General features: G+C 37.6%; 1 protein-coding gene across 1 annotated transcript; it reads right to left on the bottom strand.

Annotated features, from left to right (window-relative positions):
• Window positions 1–793: 793 nt before the first annotated feature.
• Window positions 794–25,236, bottom strand: LOC307157629 (membrane-spanning 4-domains subfamily A member 4A-like; the record flags this gene model as incomplete). Its single annotated transcript, XM_079869556.1, has 8 exons — window positions 25,164–25,236; window positions 10,143–10,353; window positions 7,319–7,429; window positions 7,143–7,211; window positions 5,847–5,996; window positions 5,393–5,506; window positions 1,094–1,168; window positions 794–904 (listed from the first exon to the last, which is right to left on the bottom strand). Exons 2-8 carry the CDS (start codon window positions 10,326–10,328, stop codon window positions 794–796), a joined length of 816 nt encoding a protein of 271 aa, XP_079725682.1. The 5' UTR covers window positions 10,329–10,353; window positions 25,164–25,236.
• Window positions 25,237–26,395: the final 1,159 nt, after the last annotated feature.

Here is a 26,395-nt window from a genome sequence, read left to right as displayed (position 1 = left end):
CACAGGCCGGTAATCGGCATATTTCAGATGGCAGGAAGGTCGAAAAAGGAGGATCAGGAATCTTGTACCCCCCGTAATTCGGATCAGAGAAAATTTCAACAGTCCTCCGTATATTGAGGAGAAAGGAACGGTCATAAACAAGCGCTGTGGTAATTTTTTGTGCAGATAAACACACAAACAAGACGAATAAACTTAGTACAGAGGACATAGACAACAGACGACGGCTTGCCAAACACCACACTGGCGCCATCTTGATTTGCTGATCATACTTTGTTCTTGCTCAAAGTCTTAAAACACTATAAATCAAAGCCTCAGTAGGAACTCTAAATTCAGTTTGTTTATCAAAAGTTTCTCTTCAGAAATGTTTGACTAAACTACTCAAATCATATAGATCAGTTTTACGATCTCTCAGATTTCATCAAAAAGATCTTAATTGTTTTGTTCTGAAGATGAAAGTCTGACGGGTTTGGAACGACATGAGGGGGAGAAAATGTTTGACAGAATTTTCATTTTTCATTGAACTAACTAATTGGTGAAAGGTAACAAAAAAGAGACATGAATTTTTTTTTTATTCTGTATACTTTATTCTTAAAGGTTATACTGTATTAAGCAATTAGTTGTTCAAAACAATCTATCCACTTTCATTAATGATTAGGCAACTTTCTTGACTTAACTAAAGAAAGAAAATATTATATAGTTTAATAGTTATTGTTCTAATAGAGATTGTTTATCTCTTTTGAATGAAAGAACTTTAGAGATAATGGACAGGAAAACACCTCAACTCTGTTGACGTTTAATATTCAACAATTTTTAATTCACTGTATTGTGGACTGTATTGTGGACTGTATTGTGGAGGATTGTCTGCAGGATGGTGATACATGGCAGGGTTGTTGACCACAGATATCTGCAAGAAAAATTGTATATGATCAGCTTCCTAGCGTAAAGATTACTTATTTATTGATATTATGAAACAATTAATGAACTCATTACTTAATGATTCACACAATACCAGTTCATATACAGTGACACTAAATTCAAATAATCCATTGTTTTGTGGAATTTCTTTGGGAGTAGGGTTAAAAGCTTCTCTTACCCCTGAGTTGTTAAGATCTTGATTGGGCCTAAAATCACAGGCCTGTGGAATTATAACTTGTGGAACAGACGACACCTTTGGAAAAATACACATGTAGAGTTTTATGAATGAATAAAACTGTGAAATGCCACACATGCAATGACACTGGCAGACAGTTTCAGTATTACTGGTATCAATATACTTTGAATGGAGTAGAAAAAAGCAAAAGACAGAAATCCTGAAATGAAATCAGAACTGAAATGTCCTCATGTGAAACCTTACACCTTCATCAGGAATTTTAAAAATAATTTCACAACAAAAAAACAAAATAAACAAACGACATTTCCCAGTAGATTCTAATGTTGTTGGTTTGAAGCAATTAAAGGGATAGTTCACCCAAAAACTAAGAATTAATTTTTGAGTGAACTATCCCTGTAAACTTTGAGTTTGTAAACTATTAGTAGAGACGTTTCTGTTGAACACTGTTGAGAGACGCACCACTCTATTTATACATGCTTAATTTATCTCTGAATATCAATAGCTCAAACCTCCATTACTAAAATCATGTTTTGGAATAAGTGATGTACAGTATGAGTAGTTACAAGAAATGGTGCTTTAAGGTCAAAAACCTGACAAATGTCTTAAAAGAAAATATTTGAACAATGTTTCTAAGTAGGGAAAAATTGACTCCATTGAACTATTATGTTGGCTTAAAGCACATAGTGATATACTAGTTAAACTTCTGAGACTACAAACTACTCTGAGGGGCATTGTAGTTTTAAAGCTCAAGGAGCAGACCGTAAAAGTGGACTTCAAAGATTTCTTATCCAGCGACTAGTCGATGTCAAGCTTAAAGCGTCATGGCAGAGCATTAAAGTCAAGTCATTATGGTCAACAAAACGATGTCCGGCAATAATTTACACGCTTCACAACTTATTCAGAAAAATGACACTGACTGTGTATGTCTGGGTTTAAAGACATTAAGCTTTATTTCAAGCATTTATATTGTCGCTCCAAGCAAAATTATGCTTTTTATTGTAATATAGTGCAATTTAGTAATGGGGGATGTATTTAATGTAAATTCAAATCAATTTCTGCTTATATTCCCGATATAGAGTGTGTTCATGCATAATATTTCCTACATAATTACGTACATAAATAAATCTATTTTGTGTTAGTTCAGTTACTTGTCAGCAGTGTGCAGCAGACACACCCATCTCAATTTCAATATCTCACGTATCCTTGTCCCGAAAAAGACCATAAACATTACAGATAACGTCTGAAGCAACAATTAATGCACATATATACATCTTAAAAACTGTTAATGTGTGACTGATACGCTGCAAATCGGATGATTTTAGGTCAATAGCCGCGTTTCCACTGTCGGGCCAGGGCTGGGCCGTGCTAGTGCGTGCCAGGGCCAGTCGCGTTTCCACTGTCACTTCCGGGGCTTGATCGGGGCTTACTCGAGGCCATCGGCCAGGATTTCTGGCCCGTCGAATACCTTGGGCCAAAGCGGTCCAGCTCGGGCTAGAGGAGTGGTTACCAACAGAGGAGGAGTTTACCGTTGGGAGACGGCAGCGCCGGATGATTCGGTCAGCATTAAAGACTTAAAAATAAAATAATTTAACTCGCGTTCATGTTTGAATGCCTTCTGTTTGTGACGCAAAAGACTATGCGCGCTAACCGTTACCATAGTAAACATAGTAAACGCTTGAAGATACGCATAGTAAAAAAAAACATAGCGAACGCTTGAAGAAATCAGACCAGTCTTAAAGGCTATCACAGTCATGTTTTTATTTTATCTGTCATAGCCTACGTCTCGTCTCTTTAAACCGGACTATCATAAAATAAAGTAACTTTTTTTTCGGGAGCTTCCTCTGTTTCTCTGACTGAAATATCTGTATGGGAGTCGAGAGATTGCTAAATCTAAGTCGAGAGATTGCTAGAGATTGCTAAAGCTCCTCAGGTCGTGGCATATATTTGTAGAAATTATAATTTTTTTTCTAAATGTGATGTAAATATGATAAAGAAACAGACGCGACTGAAAAAGTAAGTGTGTCCTCTTTCTTTTGTGAAATAGACCTAACGGTAATTTATTTCTGAGTGACTAATGTGCAATTTTGACATAAATTAATTCATTATGATCAATGTATCACTTTTTATTGTAAATCTGTGGTAAAACATCGATGCTTGGGTTTTAAATATAAGTAAACAAACAAAAAAATGCTAGCAAACGGCCGCTTTTATCGTGTTTGTTTTCAACGCTGTTTCCAGTGATTTCTGATTAGTTTTCTGATAAAACTTCCATTTGTTGGTGAAAGGATGGGTTAGTGTGACGTTGTTCCAGAGAGGCGTGTTACGGGCGTGTTTTAGTGAAGCGCTGTGGAGCTTCTGGCCCGACAGTGGAAACGCAGGCCCGGTGCTATTGGCCCGAGGTTATTAGCCCGGCACGGCCCGTTTAAAGCCCTGGCCCGGCCCTGGCCCGACAGTGGAAACGCGGCTAATGTTTTTGGCAGTAAGTAAATGATGCAGTAAAATATGCAGCATTGATTCATGGGGGCATAAAATCCATCAAACGGTAGAAATGGCACATATAGTCAGTGCTGCTTGTTTCAGGAGCCCGATCTCATGAAAGTGCGTATCTATAGCACAAATTATATTTCTCGTATCATTTATACGCCAAAATGAGTTTTTGCATATGATACGCAGTTTTCGCACTTTATGGCGTGTAATATGCACGCACTCCTCATCCCTAATCCTACCCAAGGGGTTTACAGTGCGTATCATTTGAATGCGAAAACTCATTTTGGCGTATAAATGATACGAGAAATATCATTCGTGCTATAGATACGCACTTTCATGAGATTGTGTTGGTTTCAGAGTCATGCTTCTGTTTGTTTGTGGCACTCGGTGACTCTGCACAGCCTTACAGAACGCACTGATGACGAGTGATGTCTGTGAGAGCAAGTGCGAGGAAGATGAGATAATTTGATGCATATTGGACGGATATTGTTTGGTCCTGATACTTTCGCAGAAGATATATGTACATGTTTTAATATTGAGACCACTTCTATTATTGATTGATATCAGGATGTGAAGAGAGTTTCAACCAGTTTAACAAAAAGTGTTTATAAAACAAACTGTCTTAAGCTTAACATCAGCTAGTCGTTGATCATGTGATTTTGACACTAACAACATGGCCGCCTTGCAGAAGACCTTCAGAGTGTTCTGACTTAGTGTGCTAAATCTTTTCTAACTGGTCGCACTTCGTATAAAAATCACGATCAAAGCTTCAAATGTTTTCTTTCTTTTTTTACATTCACTAATGCTGTCCTATAGAGGGGGGCACGGGATAAGAAATCTTTAAAGCCCAGTTTTACACAGTTTCCATCAGTTAAATAAATGCATACTCTGAGAGCGCTCCACAAGTTATGTTTGTTAATACCATCTGGATACTCAGTATTGATCGGGTTAATGCAAGTTTTAAACAGTTTATTTAAATCATTGTTCTAAACTAATGTGATGCTGCATTGTAATACACACACACACACACACACACACACACACACACACACATACAGAGAAGCGCATCTAGTGTAGATCGCGGTTCAGGAGCGCAGACACTTACTGTCCTGTGATTGATCAATAACAGCTTAAAAATTGAAAAGTTCTATCATGTATCTTTCTATTTTTGAAGTAACTAAAACCCACAGCTTCATTATTAGTATAGAGACGCAGCATATACAGATAGTATTAATTCAAACAGGCTCTCAATCACTCTCTCACTAATGCATTTAAATAAATGTAATATTTCTGGACTACTTTAGAATGATCAGAAATCTAATGACCCATTGGCAAAACAACTGATAAAAATGATCTGTTATGTCGTAGCGATATCCTTAAGGGCAGTGCTGTCATATAGCGCAGCTGTGCACAAAGCGATCCGAGTTCGAGTCTCGACTCGAGGTTCAGGCTCTTGTTGCAAACTGTGACATGTTGCAAAGCATTCCCATCTCTTTTAAAGTATTATAACTGGTATATAAATCATTCAATGGCCTAGGACCTCAATACATTGCAGATATGATCACTGAATATAAACCCAACAGATCACTCAGATCATTAGGATCATATCAGCTACATTAGCAACATTTAAAGGAGAAATTTAAGAAATAAATATTTTTAGTGTTTGTTGGTTCTTTTAAAGCGTGAACCTGAGTGTGAACACCCTTAAAAGTAACTATTTCCATTCTATATGCATATCTGAGGAGTTCAGCTGACAAACACATGTAAAAACCCTTGGCTTGACACATCACTCACCTGTGGAGAACAGCAGCAGGCGACTTTACAGGCAAACGCTGACAGAGACATGGAGATGAGGCACTGAAGGCCGGCGAATATCAACAATACAACACTGATTCCCAAGAAGAGAGTCTGAGAGAGAATTCAACATTAGCACAAATAATAATGACAAAATAATTGATGATTAGCACTCACATCAGTACACAGGCTGTTCAGAATCTATCATCCTTGAGGTTCATATAGTAATACAGCATATTTATAGGTCAAACTGGACTGAGTTTACAATTAATGTATAATGTCAATGCTTTCTTTAATTGTAAATGTTTAATAATAGCAAGAGATCTATAAACTACTTCTAAAATGTAGGGAAAAAAACTGGACAGATTATAGCTTGACTTTTGACAAGTTCTGACCACACAGTGATCTTATTGTGATTACTAAAAAAATGTGAAGATAAAAGTTGGTGACATACCCTGTACTTTCCATCAAAACGATAGCGACAATCCTCACCCCAGCAGTGACTGTACATGAGCGGCCCTATACCCAAATCCATTGAAATTATGATAAAGGAAGTGGCTGCAAATAGAGCACTGAAAATGTTCATTCCAAGTGAACCTTTCACCTATAGGTAAAAACAAAACAAAAAAACATAGAACTTTAGCTTGTTAACATAGATGGAAAGGTATTCTACCACACCCAACAACAGTATGCAGACACGTTGAAATGAGAGGAAAACATTCAAAGACATCTGCTGCAGAATCTCAGAGTAGTTGGTAGGGCTTTCAAATTAAAATTCGAATTTTTATATTCATCAAATATTCATAACTGACACATTTTTTTTATGTTAGCTTATCCAGTAATTTAGGTAAGTAATAAAAAAGGTTATTTTTATTACATTTATTTTTCCCACAAAATTTGGTACACATACTATTTTTCACACTATATACAAATATGTAAATTTTCAAGGTGGGCCAATCAAATTTGAGGTTATTAGTCGCTGAAATGTGATTGGCTACTAGCATACATGTTTTTATTTTAGCCGAGTCATATTATAAGTTTTGTTTTGACATCCAATTCATATTAGATTCATATTAATTTAACTTTACGGATCCTCCAGTTACAGTGTTAGAATTTCTGTTGCAGTGGCTATAGGTCCAACTTTGACACAATTTGGTCTGAATTCTCGATGTGTCCTGTAGTCTTTGTCTATTAAATTTAAGATTTAAGAATTAAGTTTGTGCGTTGCGTTCAGGAGAAAAATATAAATTTGTGGAAAATGAGCGTTGCTTAATGAGACAGTTTGATTCACTTATATTGCCACAATGCTTCAATTAATCAAAATTAGTTTGATAACTTTTTGCCAGCAACATCCCCAGCTGCAATGTGCAAACTTTATTGCAGATTGGACAAACGGCCTAGAAGTTTGAAGAAGAAAAAAAGAAAAAATTATATATATATATATATATATATATATATGTATATATATTTTTTTTTTTGGAAAATGAAAAATGTCAGAAATGTGAAATGTTTATAGATGGAAATAAATTCAGAGATATACATTTAAGGATTCATGGGAAAATATTATTCTGTTTCTTGCCATTACTCATGACAAGTTTGGGGTCTCTACAAATTACGGTCACTGATGCCCATACACTTTTTGGGCAGAAAAATAAGGAAGAAGAAATCACTACAGAAAATCAGTACAAACACAACAGGGTTCCAGTGCCTCTGGTTAAACCCTGAAAAACAACAAGTATTGTGTACATACCAAACACAAACTGGAGGGTGAATTCGGTTTGTTTTCTGCAGCAATGCAGAGTGAGCCGGCGATGATGTACTGAGAGCAGAGAGAAAGACAAAAGTCAAGGCTTCTGCTGGAATATGTGACTTGTGTTACATACACTTACAAGACACAACACTTTTTTGTATAATTGTGTTTCTTACGACGAGAGATCCATAGTAAGGAATACCACTAAAGACAAAGATGGAATCTGCATAAACTGTAGACACGATTCCCAACAGGAGAGTCCACAGACCAATCATAATCTGGACAACCTGTGAAGGATAAGAAAGTATTTTAAAGTAAAACAGTATCACACTTTGGGGTACAATATTACATAAACATTATAAATTTATAACAGCTGTAGTTAGGTACTCTCATTGCAAGCAATGGACAGATTTTGCTCATCCATAAATCGTTCTTCTCTGTGACTGATACACTATACATTTTTTGCATTGTCACTTAAAAAAACAAACAAACAAACAAACAAACAAACATTTGTATGCTTTGTGTGGTCTGATTTACTGTGCTCTGAGCTTCTGTCTGCTTAATGGACTACGACTTTTATGGAAGTAAAATAATGTCAAATGTTTTTGAAACAAAAAGCCTGTTGAATTGCACTACTTGAAAAAAAAATAGGCATTGCGTTAACCATGCTTGCATTTTAATGCATTGTGTTTTTAGGGCTTGCATTTTTATGGGCTGAAATTCAACATGGTTGAATATTTAAGCTGTGAATATTTCAATTAAAAACATTTCAAACACATTTTCATTATTAAAAATTCAATAATCCATATTCACCTTTCATATTTCACTTCCAAAATATTCAAACTGTTTAAAAATACAACCTATAATATTCAACAGGCAATTTTCGGTCCATTTTATTTTGCTTTGCAAATTCGCTTCCACAAATTCAGTGGTTCAAATTCGACAGTAAATTCAACGGAACTGCAGGAAAAGCAGTAGATTACCGAGATACTCTCCATCTGCTGTTAGTCAACCTCACCAGCAGGAGGTGCAAAAGCTCGTGTTGTTGACGAAGACAGAGCAACAGTTAGAGCAAGCCATTCATTCATAAAATGAAAATGATTATCTGTGTCAGTATGTATGCGGAAAAGATGATAAAGACACAAAAGCTGTGTTTATGTTTCATTCAATAACTTCATTGTTACTTTCCCTGTGTAGCCTACATGTCATCAGCTTTCTCTACATGAACAGGATTACAATCGGTTTCCCTCAATACCTCACACTCGAGGATTCCCCTTCTGTCGGGACAAAACGCTTAACGTAGTTTATGGACTAATACAGTGATATGAAAGACCAAATTCCTAGGCTAGATATACTAAGAATATGAAGGTAATGCGCAAAGTGTCATGCAGAGCGTTTCGTGATATACTGGCATAAAATCAACACTTGATCAATACTAACACTTTCTCTTCTCTTTTCTCTTCTCTCTCTCTCTCTCTCTCTCTCTCTCTCTCTCTACAGTATATGCCTACGTGTATTGCATTAGCTTAAACTGGGAAGAGTCACTTGCATATTGTTGTCCTCCTATTGTTAGTTTAACTGTAAATCGCTTTGGATAAAAGTGTCTGCTAAATAAATGACTAAATGTAGACTAATAAATGTAAAATTAGCTTGACATTGGACATTCGCACATTTAGGGACCGTCTCAAAAGTTGCATAAAACATTGACATACACGTTTCTAACTTCAATAGCAAACTTTAATTTATTTGAATAAATATCAAAAATCCAAAGGGTGCGCAGTATGCCTGACACTACATTAACACTTTACAGTTGTTTTTATGACTGTAAGTCGTTCTATTCAAATGCTATTGAAGTTAGAAACGTGTATACCAAAGTCGTATACACTTTAGAGACTAAATGTGCGAATGTCCAACGTCAAGCCAACTTATGCCAGTCTATCACTGGGAAACGCTCAGCATTAAACTTTGCGCGTTATTCTGAGTCAATCTGCTTGCCTGCGAGTTTGGTCTTTTATATAACTGTAATTAGTCCATTAAGCTACGTTAAGCGTTTTATATGTCCAGCTGGGGAATCCTTAAGTATTGAGGGAAACCCTAATAGCTTGAATGCAGCACATCGCCACAATATAAAGTTAAGGCTACTAAACAACCAAGAGAAATATGTCAACCTCAAAAATGTAACATTAGATCTGTATATCCGCATCGGGGAATAACATTAATCTCGTTCACGGTAGAGAAAGATGCTTGTAGGCTACACAGGGAAAGTAACCGTGAAGACACTGAATTTAACATAAAACCGCCGTCATAATAATCACAAATACACTTACACTTACTGTTAAATGAGTTTTATGAATGAATGGCTTGCTCTAACTGTTGCTCTGGTCTTCGTCAACAACAAGCACTTTTGCACCTCCTGCTGGTGAGGTCGACTAACAGCAGATGGAGAGTATCTCGGTAATCTACTGCTTTTCCTGCAGTTGAATTTACTGTCGAATTTGAACCACTGAATTTGTGGAAGCGAATTTGCAAAGCGAAATAAAATGGACCAAAAATTGCCTGTTGAATATTATAGGTTGTATTTTTAAACAGTTTGAATATTTTGGAAGTGAAATATGAAAGGTGAATATGGATTATTGAATTTTTAATAATGGAAATGTGTTTGAAATGTTTTTAATTGAAATATTCACAGCTTAAATTTACAACCATGTTGAATTTCAGCCCATAAAAATGCAAGCCCTAAAAATACAATGCATTAAAATGCAAGCATGGTTAATGCAATGCCTTTTTTTTTCAAGTAGTGCAATTCAACAGGCTTTTTGTTTCAAAAACATTTGACATTATTTTACTTCCATAGACTTTGGGTTGTGTTATTAATAAACTGCGCTTTATTTTCAACTGTTGTTGCTGAGTGCTGTCCACAACAACTAAAACCACCAAATCATAACACTCACACTGACATAAACACATAAAAATTATTTGGGTTTATGAACAATTTCTCACCCCAAGGGCTTTTGGTTGACCTTTCAGAAAAGGCTGAAGTCCATGAAGAGGTGAAACTCCTGCTAGCTGTTGTCCATAAACAGGCACAGGAACATTTGTCCCAGTTCCAGCTGCTGGTGTTTGTGTCGGTGGTTGAAACTGGATGACCAGCGTTGAGGAGGTCATGGGTATGACAGTGTGAGACATTCTTCTTTCTGAATCTGAACTTGACCTGTACAAAATCATAGTAAACCAAGCATAGATATGATTCTAAAATAGATTTTATATGTAAACAAACTTTGCAGTTTATTTATTAAATCTTCATGTTGGTGAAACTCTAGTAGTTTAGTAGTTATTAACTTTAAATTATTGTCATCAACTAGAATAAGACCTTGAAACCGTACCATGATGGTAGTTGAACAAACTCAGGGTTACAGGATTATTTTCGAGTTCACAAAACCAAACCAATCCAAACAGGGGCCTTTTCAGAAAGGAGGTTAAGTGAAAACTCTGAGTATGTTAACCCTGAAATGAGGGAAACTCTGGGTTTTCCATCTTAGGGTAAGTCAACTCAGAGTTCAAGTTTCAACTCAGAGTTGGTTGAACCTCCTTTCTGAAACAAGCCCCAGGCTTGTTGGTACCATGATGCTGATCATCAACTTTCTCTGTCAACTCAGGCTTTGATCCTGAGTTTATGAGTTTAGGTGTGACATCAGTAGCGAACAGCCAATCACATGCTGAGAAACTGCGATTCACTTCTTTCTTCTGCAGAATATACTGAGATTGAAAAATAAAAAGAATTTAAAAAATTTACACAAGAAGAAAAGAGATGTTTATGAAAGAGGACAACTAAAAATCTTGCTATATCACTGCAAGTAAAAGTTATGAAGTTTGTTTATATAGTTGATATAGAAATTGAACATTTAAGCTCACATTTATCCATCTTTTAAAGTTTTATCTATTGATTCTTAAGCTTATTTATATTACCTTTAGAAACACTTACATGTACAAAAGTAACAGTGAAGACTTCAATGTAAACACAGCTTTTGTGTCTTTATCAGCTTTTCCATATGATAATCATCACAATTCATCGCCCTGATAATAATCACAAATAACCAACTGCTCGCTCCATTTCTGTAATTCAACGAATGAATGAGTCTCTCACCCGTTGCTCTATAGTTTTCTTCGTCAACAGCCGCTTGCACCCCCTGCTGGTGAGGCCGACTAACAGCTATGGAGATTATCAATCGGAAATCTACTGATATTCCTGCCATTCCTGGATGTCAAATTTGAACCACTGAATTTGTGGAAGCAAATTTATAAAGCGAAATAAAATGGACCGAAAATTGACGGTCGAATATTATAGGTTGTATTTTTAAACAGAATGAACATTTTGGAAGTGAAATCTGAAAGGTGAATAAGGATTATTGCATTTTTAATAATGAAAACGTGTGTGAAATGTTTTGAATTGAAATATTCACAGCTTAAATATGTGACCAGTCACAGAAAGTAAGGACACATGTCGGTTCTGGGGCATTTTGAGTTATTCACATATTCTGAAAGTGTAGTCTCCAAGCTTTCCAACGATGTGTAACACAAGTAAATCTGATAATATTTGGAGAAGTTATGGCCATTTAAAGGTAGGCACTCAAAAACGCACAAAGGGGAGAAAACAGCTTCTGAAGATTCTCACCTTTCTCCTGCTGGGAGTGACAATAGGGCTCATTTACATCTCATTTAGATAAGCCATACCCCCCTGTAAAGCTGTAAGCACGGGGGGAGCAGAAAGGCCAGGAAAATGTGCCATCAAAGAAAAAATAAAAAATAAAGTTTGCAGGTAATATATAAATAAATGTCTCTTAGCATCTACCGATAAAACTGTATAGGCAACTCTTGTGTACACTGAATAAAAATTAAGATAAACTCTAGACAATGTTCAAATCAAAAACAAGATGTGCTATGTGATATATATATATATATATATATATATATATATATTTATTACATGGCTTGGCTGAATTCCAATGTAGAATGCGGTCTGTTATTTCTTTTTATACTACAGGGCCGTTGAATGCTTGAATCTGATTGGTTGAAGAACGTTCTAAGGTGTGCATTATTTTCAGGGAAACGCACGGCTAAAGTAGTTCCAGGCAGGTCTTGACCGCATTACAGTTCCATATCACTTCGCGTAGTTAACTGTAATAACGGAAAATAGGATACAATTCATAACAAGAAAAAGCATTTAGCCGCATGCGCTTGATCTGGAATTTTCAATGTCTAGCTTCACAATCAATAGAAACATGCAGTTTAATTTTAATAAATAAAGTATATAGTCCTGTCTATATTATAATCAATAGAAAATTAAACTGAATATAGGCTAAATAAATGGATAGTCCTGCAGTACGGATTTTTATTGCAGATAATAATAAATAAATAATTATTTATAGGCTAACTTGTTAAAATGGCTTTGTGTTTCATTTATTTGGCTATAGTCTACTGTCATCTGTCAATGAAAAAAAAAATGAACGAATTAATTAAAACGAATTAAATTAATAAATAAATAATAATACTGACGCACATGCTTTTCTGTCTCATTATTGCAACATCTCTCTCTAATAACTGCATTAATAACTGCATAAAGCCGGGGACACACTTTAAGGCCGGTTATGAATGCAATTTGATACTTATGACTGATCATGCCCAAACGCGTGTTCAGTGCGTTCAGTCTGTGTTCAAAGTCGGTGTTTAAAATCTGCTGCGATGAAAACAGTCAGAGAATGTGTCAGCTAGGTCGTGTGTCCAGCATTAGTGTGCTATCAGTGGCTCAAACCTCCGTTACTAACTCTAAAATGACGTTTTGGAATTAGCAACGGAGGCATTGGTTTAGATGCGTAAGAAATTAGTCCTACATACAAGAGCGTTTTAATGACAAAAACTTTACAAACGTCTTGAAATACATAATCTGAACAATGTTTCGAGGTGTGGTAACTGTAGTATAAGCGGAATAATTGACGACAGGCCGTTGAATTATTAGAAAAATAATGCACACCCGAGGTGAACGGCCACTCCGCTTCGCGTCGTGACCGCATTACCACCTCGGGTGTGCATTATTTTTCTAATAATTCAACGGCCTGTCGTCAATTATTCCTTACATAACAGACCGCTGCGGAGTATAACAGACCGTTGCCATGAAAAACAGCGCGTTGCTATGGACGCGGAACGGACTATTTTCTTTGGCGGAAGCAATACAATCGTTTTTAAATCAATAAACTCCTTTTTAAATCAATAATTCGTGTCAAATTATTTATTTATTTTGTAGGTAGCCATGTAATAAGCGGGATAATGTATAGAGAGGCGGTCGTTATAGCGAATAACAAGCCCTTCAGGCTGTCAAGACCCCTCCGCTTCGCGTCGGGGTCTCGTTCAGCCTGTCGGGCTTGTTATTCGCTATAACAACCGCCTCTCTATACATTATCCCTTACATAGTATGAGTAGGCTATTAGTAGGCTATAGCATTCATTTCGTTCGTTTTTTAAATAAGATACTAGCTGAAATGTGTTTTTTTTAAATCAAGTGATCAAAGTGCTCGTTGCCGCGGCGATCAGTGGCGCAGATGCAGTGTTTTCTCCCCATTATCTTCACTCGACGCGCGCTTCAATCCGTTGCGTATACTCTCTATTCGTTCTGTTTAATATCACAAAACATAATGCAAACGTTTGCGTGTCCCTGCTTGATATATAACCACTGCTGAACATAATCGTTTTGATGAGAGAAAAAAAACTATACGAAAAAAAAAAAAACCTATACGAGGGCGGGTTCGAACTCAGACCCTCTGACACGGCTGACGAAAGCTCTACCACTGGACCATTAAGATACACATTAGGTAAGTTGGCGGATCTAAATATTGGCACTGACAACATGTATTAGGCTACATCTCATTAAATGACAAATTAAACCCCACTATTTAAATCGATTGCTGGACATTGTAATGTTATTGGCGTCCATCTTCATTGAATTTTGAAATCAGATAGAGCCGGCCAGAGCGCTGCATAATAAGTAGCCACGCCGGACTTATTCAGTATGGAAATACACACCGACAATGACACGCCCCTACTGCGTGCTAGAATCTCCGAAAAACAAGCCGATTTCAAAATCAAAATGTACGCTTTTAAATATACCAATACTGCTATCTCAAACATGCAGAGGCTTCTTCGTGATCTCAACTAACAGATTCTGCAAAAAAACGAAAATCACAAATTTTGAAAAAAAAAGCTTCTTTCTCATTTTGCTCAAAAGTTGTGCTGCCGACTTGAGTCCCTGGTTTCCGTGACGGGTCACATATACAACCATGTTGAATTTCAGCCCATAAAAAAATGCAAGGCCTGAAAATACAATGCATTAAAATGCAAGCAGGGTTAATGCAATGCATATTTTTTCGAGTAGTGCAATTCAACAAGCTTTTTTGTTTCAAAAACCTTTGTCGTACTCGTTATTTTACTTCCATAGTTTTAGTAAATGCTGAAATTAATATTAACTAAGATTAATAAATGGTGTAGAAGTGCAGTTCATTATTAGTTCATGTTAACAAATTTAACTAATGAAACCTTATTGTAAAGTGTTACTGATTTCATGATAGCTAACGCTTTAATGAATACATACATACAATTTATAACATCAACATAACTAAACATGAATTCCTCATAATTACCTACTTGATTCTCTGTTTTGTTTGGTAAAGTAAATAATATTTAGTAATATTATCATCATTTCCCTATTTTTGTTTGATGCATTCTAATTGTATCAACAATTGGTTTCACCAACCACTCAAAACCAAAATAAATAGTGTTCCAATCAATCACCGACAGGGGTGGGTGTTGTGAGGTTTTGCGCTCGTGCACGGCTGCCTATATGACGGCTGCACGCGAAAACCTCACAACACCCACCCCTGTTGGTGATTGGTTGGAACACTATTTATTTTGGTTTTGAGTGGTTGGTGAAACCAACTGTTTTTGTGTGCAGATCTCAGAGCCTAGGCTGCCAACAGAGACGCGTTTTCTTTACGGCATGCTTATGGGGCGGGCAGCTAGCGGATCGTTAGGAAAGATTAGATGAATGTGATCATTTATGTTTGGGCCTGAAATCGCTGATACAACCTTTAATACTACTTACTATTAATGCGACTCTTGGTGCTGGTTTTGTGCAGTGCTCTGTAGTCAATTAGCATCCATTGTTTGTCTGTCCATCTAATTTTCAAACGATTTATGAATGACTGGAAAATTACCGCTCCACTTCACACTGTCCAATGAAATTTGAACTTGTTGTGCCAGTTAATGATCGTTTGGTGTATTATACATGACAAACAGGCTTCAATGAATTATCTAATATTTTAAAATATGTGGATTTTTAATTAAATCAACACACTACCTTTTATTATTGAAAAAAACTTTCAAAAATTGTTTGGTTTATTCCTTCCTGCCGTCAAGCCATCACTGAAATAACTATTTGACTCGACGGTGGAATACCTACGTTTACATTAGTCCATTTTGATTTTAAAGCGCTTAACTTTTGCTACGGTTTCGCCAGCTGTCCACACATACATTACTCCAGAGTTTTAGACCCTCGTCCGAAGGAAGACACGTGCAACTTGACGCAAGTGACGCAACCCATAGCAATCAAGTGAGTATGGCAACGACACCTCAGATTGACAGAAAAGTACAAATAAATCAAATTATAATCATAATTATAATCAAATGCATTTTGTTTTATTGACCACAATATTATCATTGATATTTGTTTGAGAAGGGCACTTTTGATTTAGTTTTGAAAAAGGGCAGGGGCTCGGGCAACTAATTATGTCATTTGTCCGAGACAGCAAATTTGGGGTTCCAGGAGAATATCTGCGCGACGCCGGCCTACAGTTTGTTCAACGGCGCGGAGGCGATCGAGGATCACATTCTGCAGTCCCCTGCCTTCGACCTGAAAGTGAACCTGGACGGTTTCCTTCTGTCTATCGAGGCAGCTCGTGCGGAGCTTGAAGTCGGCTCGTCAGAGGCAGCGGCTCCTGCTCTCAACGCGGGGGACAGTCAAGTCAAGTCATCTTCATTTATATAATGCTTTTAACAATGTAGATTGTTCCAAAGCGGCTTTACATTAATAATAGGAAATTAAAGTAACAGAGATTGTTTTGGCTTTATAGCAGCTCTAGAATAAAGTTATTGTCCAGCTAAAGTTAGTTTTGATTGATTCACTTCCGTCGCAACGATCATTAGTTATTAACTTAGGGGCCGCTAACACAACACCGTTTCAACAGAAAACTCTTAAGTTCTTTCTGCGCAAACTTCAAAAACGCGAACCCTTGAGAACGCTGATGGCGTGCACATGCACATTACAAGTTCAGTCTATAGGTATGCGCGTTTGAATATATGTGTGCATATGATGGTGTTTACTGTGTGCATGAACATATTTGCACTCTGAAATTGTAGTGGTTATTCACTGTGCGTGTGCATCAAACTTGTAGTGGGTTTTGTTGTTGTTATTACTTAATCTGCCCTACTTGACTCTTTTTAGACACCCGCTCATGGACAAACCTGGCAACCTGCTTAGTGTTTTATTACTATGCCCATATTTGGACTGTGCTTCCTCCCCTGCTAATGTGATGAAATTGGTTTATTAGAACTCATTATAATACTCCACCTTTCTACCCATATTTGGCCGATACTTCCTGTCATTGAGTAACTTTATTATTGCCTCTGCCTTGCTGCTGATGATCACAATTAGCAGGGTTTCCGCGGAGTCTAAAATTCTGAACTTTAAATTTAACGCCTTAAAAAGTCTTAAAAACGGCCAGATTTTCATCCTAGGTCTTAAATTTAATTTAGTCATGTCTAAAAAAGTGTTTACCCTCGTTCATTTCCAGAAACGCTGGCCGCAGAAAGTTATTACAAAGAAGCAAAAAAAGTATCGAGTTGTAGCCTACAAAGTGGAGCCCTAGAGCAGGGGTCTCCAAAATGTCTCGTGGCTTGATATGAGCCTGCTCGCCAGAGGCCGTTCACATATCGCGTCTTTTTCGCGCTCAAGTTTGTTCAAATGTAGGCGCGCGGCAAGCGCGCTCATAATTGAAGCAACGTGCTAATTTTTTTACCAGGCGCAACGAGATCAGACGAGACAAACTTTTCAGAATGCCGCAAACGCACCGCAGGTCATGTGACAGGAACCAACCAATCACCACTTTCCATAATAACAACATTGAAAGCTCAGTCAACATGAAGGATGGGGTTGCACCCAAACACTACTAATTAATATAAGCTAATGTGTAAATGTCAGTAATTTATCTTTTTTGACTCATTCTTATTAATAAAAAAATATTTAAAGGCTGAAATATGAGGTTTATCTTTGTATAAAACCTTTTTTTGTCAAAACTTTATTTGAACTTGTACATGTTAGTAGATAACATGTTGCAAGACACTCTTTTAAAATCTGGCCATCATTTTTAATGGTAATTTAATGTTTACGTAAACAAAAAGTGCATATTGATAATAATCAATTTGTTATTTGCTGTTTTTCAACATAAAACTTGTTGAATTGACTTCTGCAGTATTAGTACTTTTTGAACAGGATTCTGTGATAACCGTGATCATTTCGGTCACTTTAACACTAGAACGGCCATGGCGGTCATTTTGACCGTTTTGAATTTTATATCTGCAATAACTTTGTTTAAAAAATAAATACAATCCTGCTGGCACCTGACTTTTCCTAAAAGTGTCTGTATTTTCATTAAAAATGTTTTTCATATAAATTACACATAAGGCAAAAAAACAAATGAACATATTTACCTATTTCGGCCATAGCGGTCATATTGACCGCACTGAATTTCGCGGTATTATTATAGGCTATACCAATATACATAACAATAAAATGTGGTAAAAAATACACTAAACATATTCAACAACTAATCATTTAAATGTATTCAGATTAAATGTATATTCAGAACAGAACAAGAATTAAAAAATAACTATAAACAAGCCAAAATGAAATAGGCTACTTTATAAGCGAAAGTGAAAGTAAGCGGCGTTAGGCTCACGTAACTCTCTAATTAGAATCAAAATGTTTCAACATTTGCGATGTTTTTGGATGGTAAACTATTCTTTATTATAGGCTTTGTACTTCACTCACGTTCCAATATCGACGGAAAAAATCATCCTCTTCACACGCGCAAAATGGTACGAATTGTAGGCTACTGACAAACAGAGCAGTGTAATTTTTATATGTTAGGTTGACTATTTTATTATTATATTTTATTATAGCTATAATGAACAGGCTGCAATGTCAAGATTGCAATGCTGGAATATGGTGTGTGTGTAGGCGGTCGCGGGCGCGATCGAACAGAAACATGAAAACATAGGCTATACGCCGTCATTTTGTTCAGGACATCTACGGATATTATTTATTTATAAATGTATAAGTAAACTTGTTTAAATGTACAATTTGGTGTTGTTTTGTTTTTAAAAGACATCCTAATACAATAAATGCATTAATCTCTCAATTGGGTATTTATCATTAAAGATATAGCCTAGTTTGGAATCTAGCGGTCAAAATGACCGCTTGCGGCAGTTCTAGTAGTTATGGAATTCTGGCACTTCTAGTGTTAATCATCTCATCATTTCCTCTCTAGTTATTATCAACTATGTTCAACTAAAATCAACAATAATTGAGTTTTTACTGTATAATATGCAAAAGTACAATTTTCTATTAAAAAAAATCTACCTCTCCCTCTCTCTCACATACACATCAGATAATCCTAGATAGATAGATAGATAGATAGATAGATAGATACTCTAATGATCCCGAGGTAACTATCTATCTAACTTGAATAATGCGTCGTGTAGGTCTTAAATTTCAATCTTTATGGTCTTAAAATGTCTTAAAAAGGTCTTAAATTTGACTTACTGAAACCTGCAGAAACCCTGATTAGCGACTAATTGTTTACCAGCTGGCCATGCCTGGGTTGAAGCAAGATAAAAACTGGTCCTTTGGAAGAGAGAGAAGGACTTGCTTGGTGGCTGTTGCTTGGTGGCTGTTATTGTGTTTAATGCACACTCCTGCTCTGTAAATGAAGCCCAGGATCCCAGGCCTCTCTGCTTGAACACCGGTGTACTGCAGTTGGATTTTCTCAACGTTCGCTATTGTTGCCTGAAGGGCTGTAACTATATTTTACTACCACACAGTGTGAATGCGTGTTCTTCTGCTATCTGTGGTGTCGGTGTTCATTGTGGTTGCTTGTTTCTAGCCTCAGCAATATCCATCCTGTGGTTCCAGTGTCTGGCATTGTCCTAAAGATTGTGTGGTTATCCTCGAATCTCCCTCAACGCTCGCTATTGTTGCCTGATGGGCCGTAACTATATTTTATCGTATTACAGTGTGTGTGACCTCTGCTATCTGTGATGTTGATGGTCATTCTTGGTGCTCTTTTCTAGCCTCTGCCTTATCCATCTTGGGGTCCTGGGCCCAGTGCTGCTGTGAAGACTGCCTTGGTTACACCATAATCACCCTCAACCCTCACTATTGAGGGCTACATTACAGTCATGGCACATGTAATAACCTCTGAGTGTTATAATAATAATTAATTACATTATATTGTGCTTTTCTCTGCACTCAAAGCACTTTACATAGAAGGGGGAATCTCCTCAACCACCACCAATGTGCAGCTCCACCTGGATGATCATCCGAAGGACGGTGCTCTGACAGTATAGTGTCCCCGTCACTAAACTGGGGCATTAGGACCCACACAGACCACAGGGTGAGCGCCCCCTGCTGGCCTCACTAACACCTCAGCCAGTTTTCCCAGGAGGTCTCCCATCCATGTACTAACCAGGCTCAGCCCTGCTTAGCTTCAGGGGGCAAACAGCCTTAGGCTACAGGGTGATATGGCTGTGTTGTGCTTCAGACTCATCCAATTTTTGATTCCCACACTTGAACAAACATAGAGATATTTATTAGTTTTAGTTTATTAGTTTAAATATAGATATATCTATAGATAATTTAGATATTAGTTTTTTTTTTTAAATGGGCTTTACTAAAGTGGCAGCTTGAAAGGGCTCATCCTAGCATTGCTATCATCACTGACAGAGTTCACAATAGTTTAGCTGTTATAATTTAAGTGTATATCATATCATTTTTGTTCTTACTTTAGGTGACTTTAACCCATGTCTAGAGGATTAGAGTTCATTTTTGTGTCAACTATTGTTTAATTCAAAGTACTGCAATATAAATTGTAAGCCATCTCAGTTCTACTCTGTACATTTCTAAGCAATAAGTGAGAAAGTTGAGACAATAGAGAAAGAATGCAATATTAAAGAATACCAAAACTCTTCTTACTGAGTGGAAATTTAACATTACCTGTACTATGATCTACATTTGTATTGTTGTATCAGGTTTCTGAGGCCACTGTGGATATTCTTGCAAAAGACATGATTCACATTCCAAAAGGAAATGCTGCTTTTGGATGTCATATGTGGTTTCTAGATTGATTTTAAGCAGTAAATGGCACACACCTACCAGAGTGACTACTATAACCACAAAGGGTTTCACTCTATTGTTCTTCTAGGAAGTGTCGATGATACACGTGTGTTGTGTGCTCCTCAGTCAGTAGAAGACTTCGACACCCAACTCCTGAATGACGTGAATCAAACAACTGATATCTATCAAATTACCAACAATAGTGACGATGTAATGTATGTTTAGTATGCAATGCCTTTGAGCATTTTGAAAGTACTTTTGTGATAGCTCATACGGCAAAAAATGCTTTTGTAATGTATTTTTGTCTTGTTTCCAGTCCAAATATCTAAACATTTACTAGACAAGTAAAATGACAAGATATTATGTCAATATTTTCTAAAAAAAAATTTTTTTAATTTTTGCTCAAAACAAGCAAAATTATCTGCCAATGGGGTAAGAAAAATAATCTTGTTTCAATCTGAATTACTGTAAAATATTTTCTTATCTGAACCTTCAAGGGTTAGTTCGCCCAAAAATTTTCAACATAAATAGGGGGGGGTGCAGACAAAAAGTATCCCTGTCGTTTCATAACATTAAGGTTAAACCTAGAAATATATTGAAATATTGGAATATTTAACAATGTCATTACCACCTTTCTGGGCCTTGAAAGTTGTAATAACGTTGCTTTTAAAACCTTTCGGATTTCATCAAAAATATCATAATTTGTGTTCCGAAGATGAACAAAGGTCTTACGGGTTTGGAATGACATGATTAATTAATGACAGAAATGTCATTATTGGGTGAACTAACCCTTTCACTCCGATCATCTGAAAATAATCTTTTCAGGCAGAGACAGAACATTTCATGTAAGATCTGAACTTTTCTAAGTGTAGCAGGCATAGCTGCCTAGTTAATTTTGGTAACAACCTGAGTACTAACTGAATGATAATCATCTAATTAGATCCAGGTGCGCCATAGGTGCATGAGTGTGTATAAGGAATGTTTCTGCGTTGTTGGGAAGCGTGTTGACTGCTGCAAACTTGGACGCCGTCTTTCCAAGCTGTTCCCGCATGGGGATCTTTGAGCTGAGCCACACAGCATTTAGGTATGTTACCATGGAGAAAGAAATATTTAATTTGAGGCGGGCTGTTGGCTGTATGTGCTCTGTTTGTTTTAGTATGCATCCTGGGCTGTGTTTATCCATCGTAGTCTGACGTTGGAAGGGCTGATTTGCTAATAATCAGGTGGGTAAACTATTGATTTAATGGGTGAATATCCATGAAAGGACTTGTTTATATCGTGTTCCCCTCTATTTTAGCTGAAGAGGCCAAGAGCTGGTAATATGTCCGAGTGATAACAGAGCTGATTGGGACCGTGACCTGGCTTCCCCTTCCTTTTTGGTCTTTACCTTCGTTGTATTGTGTGTGTGTGTGTGTGTGTGTGTGTGTGTGTGTGTGTGTGTGTGTGTGTGTGTGTGTGTGTGTGTGTGTGTGTGTGTGTGTGTGTGTGTGTGTGTGTGTGTGTGTGTGTGTGTGTGTGTGTGTGTGTGTGTGTGTGTGTGTGTGTGTGTGTGTGTGTGTGTGTGTGTGTGTGTGTGTGTGTAATGGATCATGTGTAATGTGATTGCATCTGTTATTTTGTTGCTTTTTATTTATTTATTTTTTATCAACTTTGTATCTTTCTTTTTCCCTTATTTATTAATTTGATTTGTGACAATTTGATGTTGATTTGTTAACTTTGTTGGACTGGCTAGGAAGGAGTGCTGACCACTCTAGGTCCATGTTAATGGGTAGGCTACCCTTGTTCACTGAGTGATTTGATTCTTTTAAATTTTCTGTCACCTGAATGCACGTGTGCTTGTAACACAGTCTCACCCCAAAACGTCACATACTGACGCGTCTTGACCATACGGCAACATACGACGAAAAGGGTACCCCTAAAACGTCCATATGTGACGATTCTGGTTATGGGTAGGTTTAGGTATCCGTTAGAGTACCGCTAAGAGGCGCTGCTGGTGCGCTTATGTCTTCGTCTCATATGGACGTTTTAGGGGTACCCTTTTCGTCGTATGTTGCCGTATGGTCAAGACCCGTCACTACATGACGTTTTGTGGTGAGACCGGGCTGGTGCTTGTGGTGAAGTGAGTACATTAGTGTACGTTTGAAGTGCGTAGTGAAGTGGAATTGGGTAGGTTTGTTATTTCTCCTTGCCATCTGACATGTTACCCTTGATTGTCTGATTGGTTTTGTTTATTTTCCTTTAGTTTTGATTTTGAAGCCGTATTAACCCCTTGTTGACGGAATTGTGTGTGGAGCTTTTATTCTAGTCATAATATAAAGCATTATTGTTATTTTTTTCTATATTCACGTCTTTGCTGTATCTTTGTGGGAACGAACCTGTGTCCTTATTAGACCATTATTTCCCTGGGTGAAATTCCCAGGGTGGCGTAGTCGGTGTTGGACGGTGTCGGTATAATTGAGTCCAGAATAACGAAACCCACCCCTTCGATGCTACAAGCATAACTTTTTGCACCTCTTCCTTTGTTTGGGCCTTTAGCTGTCCTTTCTTGTGGCCTTTCTCTACTCATCTACGGCATGTATATAGTATGAATAACATACAGTATTTTCAAGCATGCTTGTGTGTGTACTATGAATGCAGTTTGAATGTACTACATCTGCCCAAATGAGCTATAGAGTGAGTTGAGCTCCACATAATTCCCACAGTTATCATAATTTTCCCTTTCTGAGTAATATTGCCAGATTGTGCGGTTTTGGATTTGATTGTGCTGGTCAAAAGTGGTTTGGGCAGTTGGACAAAAATCGGGCTGGAATGGGATCAGTTTTAGTAATTTTTTACATTCACATTTTATAGACAATTCTATTAACCAGTGCTGGGTGATTAAGAGCGAACCAAAGGGGACATTGCACTGTCCCTTGAGAGGCAAAGAGGACACCTCTGCTTTGTAAAATATTTCCCAAAACTGCACCCAATGATGTAAATCTCCTTAAGGGATAGGAACTTGTCATAAACCTGCTAGCCTGGGGTGTGTTTCCCAAAGCCAACTATGGTCGCAAATTCTGTCAGTATCAATAGAGTTCAATGGAACTTGCAACCATAGATGGCTAATGATGCTTTTGGAAACGCACCCCTGTTCAGACAGAACACAGTCCACTTAGCGGACAACACTACGGTAGCCTGCATAAAACAGGGGTGCGTTTCCAAAAGCATCATTGGCCATCTATGGTTGCAAGTTCCATTGAATTTTGATGGCTGTATTTCTGGCCCTGAAGTACTTCCTCCACCAGTTAAGGAAGTACTTCAGGGCCAGAAATACAGCCATCAATTCGAGGCAGTTGATGTGCCAATCGAGATGATGACCTCACCAGATCCCCTGGACTGGATGGCCACCTAAGACCACTCCCTAGCCCGTACGGGAAGTGTCTGTCGTTAGCTAGTCTTGACGACAACACACATCCAGTCCACTTTTAGACACGCACTTGCGAACTTCCCTAAGCACTTCCCCTCGGGGGAATCCCTGCCACCATTTTGAAGTGCGTTCCACTTCGTGGTGTACGAGGGAAGTTTATATGGACAGACCCTCGTTCCCTCGATTTTAACCGAGGGAGCGAGTCTACTTCATATGTACACTTCAGACACCTATATGTCCCACAATGCAGTACGATTGTGACGTCCCCACAGATCTCATCTAATCACCACCACAACAAACAACTCTATGATATATTAATTCTAATTTTATTAATTTAAAACAACCCAAACACACCTATAAACATTTGGATGCTGTATTAAACAAATTCTTAAAGGGGAAAAAATAAAAAAATAAATCAACTCCACAGCTGATTCCAAGTGATCAAGGGCTTAGGACGTTCCAATTCAGCCCACCGCAGTTTCTGCCAGTAGTGGAACTCGTGCAACGTAAGCAATGACGTACAGCCGAGTGAACGAGATGGAGGAAAATTAGCGAGTGAAGGGCATGACAATTTTGGACTGGAACGCAGCACTAGAGTGGGAACTGGATGGATTTTTATCATTTTATAATGGTTGTGTACAGGCACTGCCAACACACATTTCAGTACAATCAACTTGTAAAAGTGCATGTACCATTATATGACCCCTTTAACTGGTGGAGGAAGTACTTCAGGGCCAGAAATACAGCCATCAACTCGAGGCAGTTGATGTGCCAATCGAGATGATGACCTCACCAGATCCCCTGGACTGGGATCCACCTAAGACATCTCCCCAGCCCGTACGGGAAGTGTCTGTCATTAGCATCTTGCGCTGACAACACACATCTAGAGTGGGAACCCAGGTGAGGAACCGGGGTCTATGCCACATACAAAGGGAACGAAGCCACAGCGCGTAACCCTTACCATAAACATGGATTTTAGAAAGGTGCGCTCAGTGCTTGATAGGTAATAATTTAAATGAAATCATCCAATTTACTTCAGCTCAGCATTAAAGTCTCAGAATTGACACATTATAAGATGTAACATATACATACAAACATCTAAAGAAAGATGAAACACTCACCTCAAATACTATTTGTTAATCTTTCTTTTTCCTCCTCTGAACAGTTGTTGAACAGCAGCTCTGAAATTTCTTTCACTTCTACCAGACGTGAGAATGAGAAGAATGACAGTCAGACACTCTTTATTCAGTAATTTCAAATGAATCCTTCATTCTCAGGAATGCTGCTGAACTTGATCAGAAGTAGTTTTACTAGTTTGTGAAAATGTGCTTTGTATGTCAAACGTGTATCAAATGTATTTATCCAATATATTTATAGTGTTGTGTAATGCTTAATTGGATAGATATGATTTCACAGTAAAAGGTGAATTTGCAAGATTAATAAAACAGCTTAATTTTCTATTTGTTGATATGTACCAGTTATTATTCATCCATTTTTTTAAAGGGGTCATCGGATGCAAAAATGTTTTGCATATAAATGTGTCTTTGCAGTGTGTGGACACAACCACCATACAATGAAAAAAATCCATTCACTCCTTTTTTTTAATCCTCAAAAAGCCTAAACACTCACAATAAACAAGCCATTTGGATTTTCTGAGCAAGATGATGTCATTGTGTTAAATAGTGGAGCGGCTAAGTAATATAATCGTTCAGTTTATGATACAAGCGTGAAAATTGGCATGAGCAGTCTCCATGGGTCACTTGACCAGAAAATTGTCCGAGGGACTTGAAATTTCAAGATTTTTCATTTTTCAAGATGGCCGACACCTTAGTGGAGCAGTTAAGTGATATAGTGGTTTATTTGGTGATACAAGCATGAAAATTGCCATGAGCAGTCTCTGATGGTCACTAGACAATAAGCCACCCACAGCTACTTGAAATTTCAAGATGGCGGCCATTTTTCAAGATGGCCACCACCTTAGTGGAGCAATTAGGTTCATGGCAATTTTCATGCTTGTATCACCAACTAAATGATTTCTTAAGCCTAATTGCTCCACTAAGGTGGTGGCCATCTTGAAATTTCAAGTAGCTGTAGGTGGCTTATTGTCAAGTGACCCACACAGCGCCGCTGCTCCCACCACGCGCATCACGCGCTGTGCGTAGGGCACCAAGTGCTGAGGGGGCACCAAAAATAGCCTAATGAAAAAAAATGTATAATGGCGATATTATTTCATTAGCCTATAGAAATATTATTAGGCACATTTTAGCCATTATTATGTAACAAAAAAGGGGGAACAAGATAATTTAATTGCTCTAGTCTAGAAAGTACTGCCCCCCCCGCGTTGCATGGTCCG

The sequence above is a fragment of the Squalius cephalus genome (assembly GCF_949319135.1).
Source record: "Squalius cephalus genome assembly, chromosome: 4".
Taxonomy (NCBI): domain Eukaryota; kingdom Metazoa; phylum Chordata; class Actinopteri; order Cypriniformes; family Leuciscidae; genus Squalius; species Squalius cephalus.
Note: the sequence above shows the minus strand (reverse complement) of the source record. Positions and strands in the feature narration are given on the sequence as shown.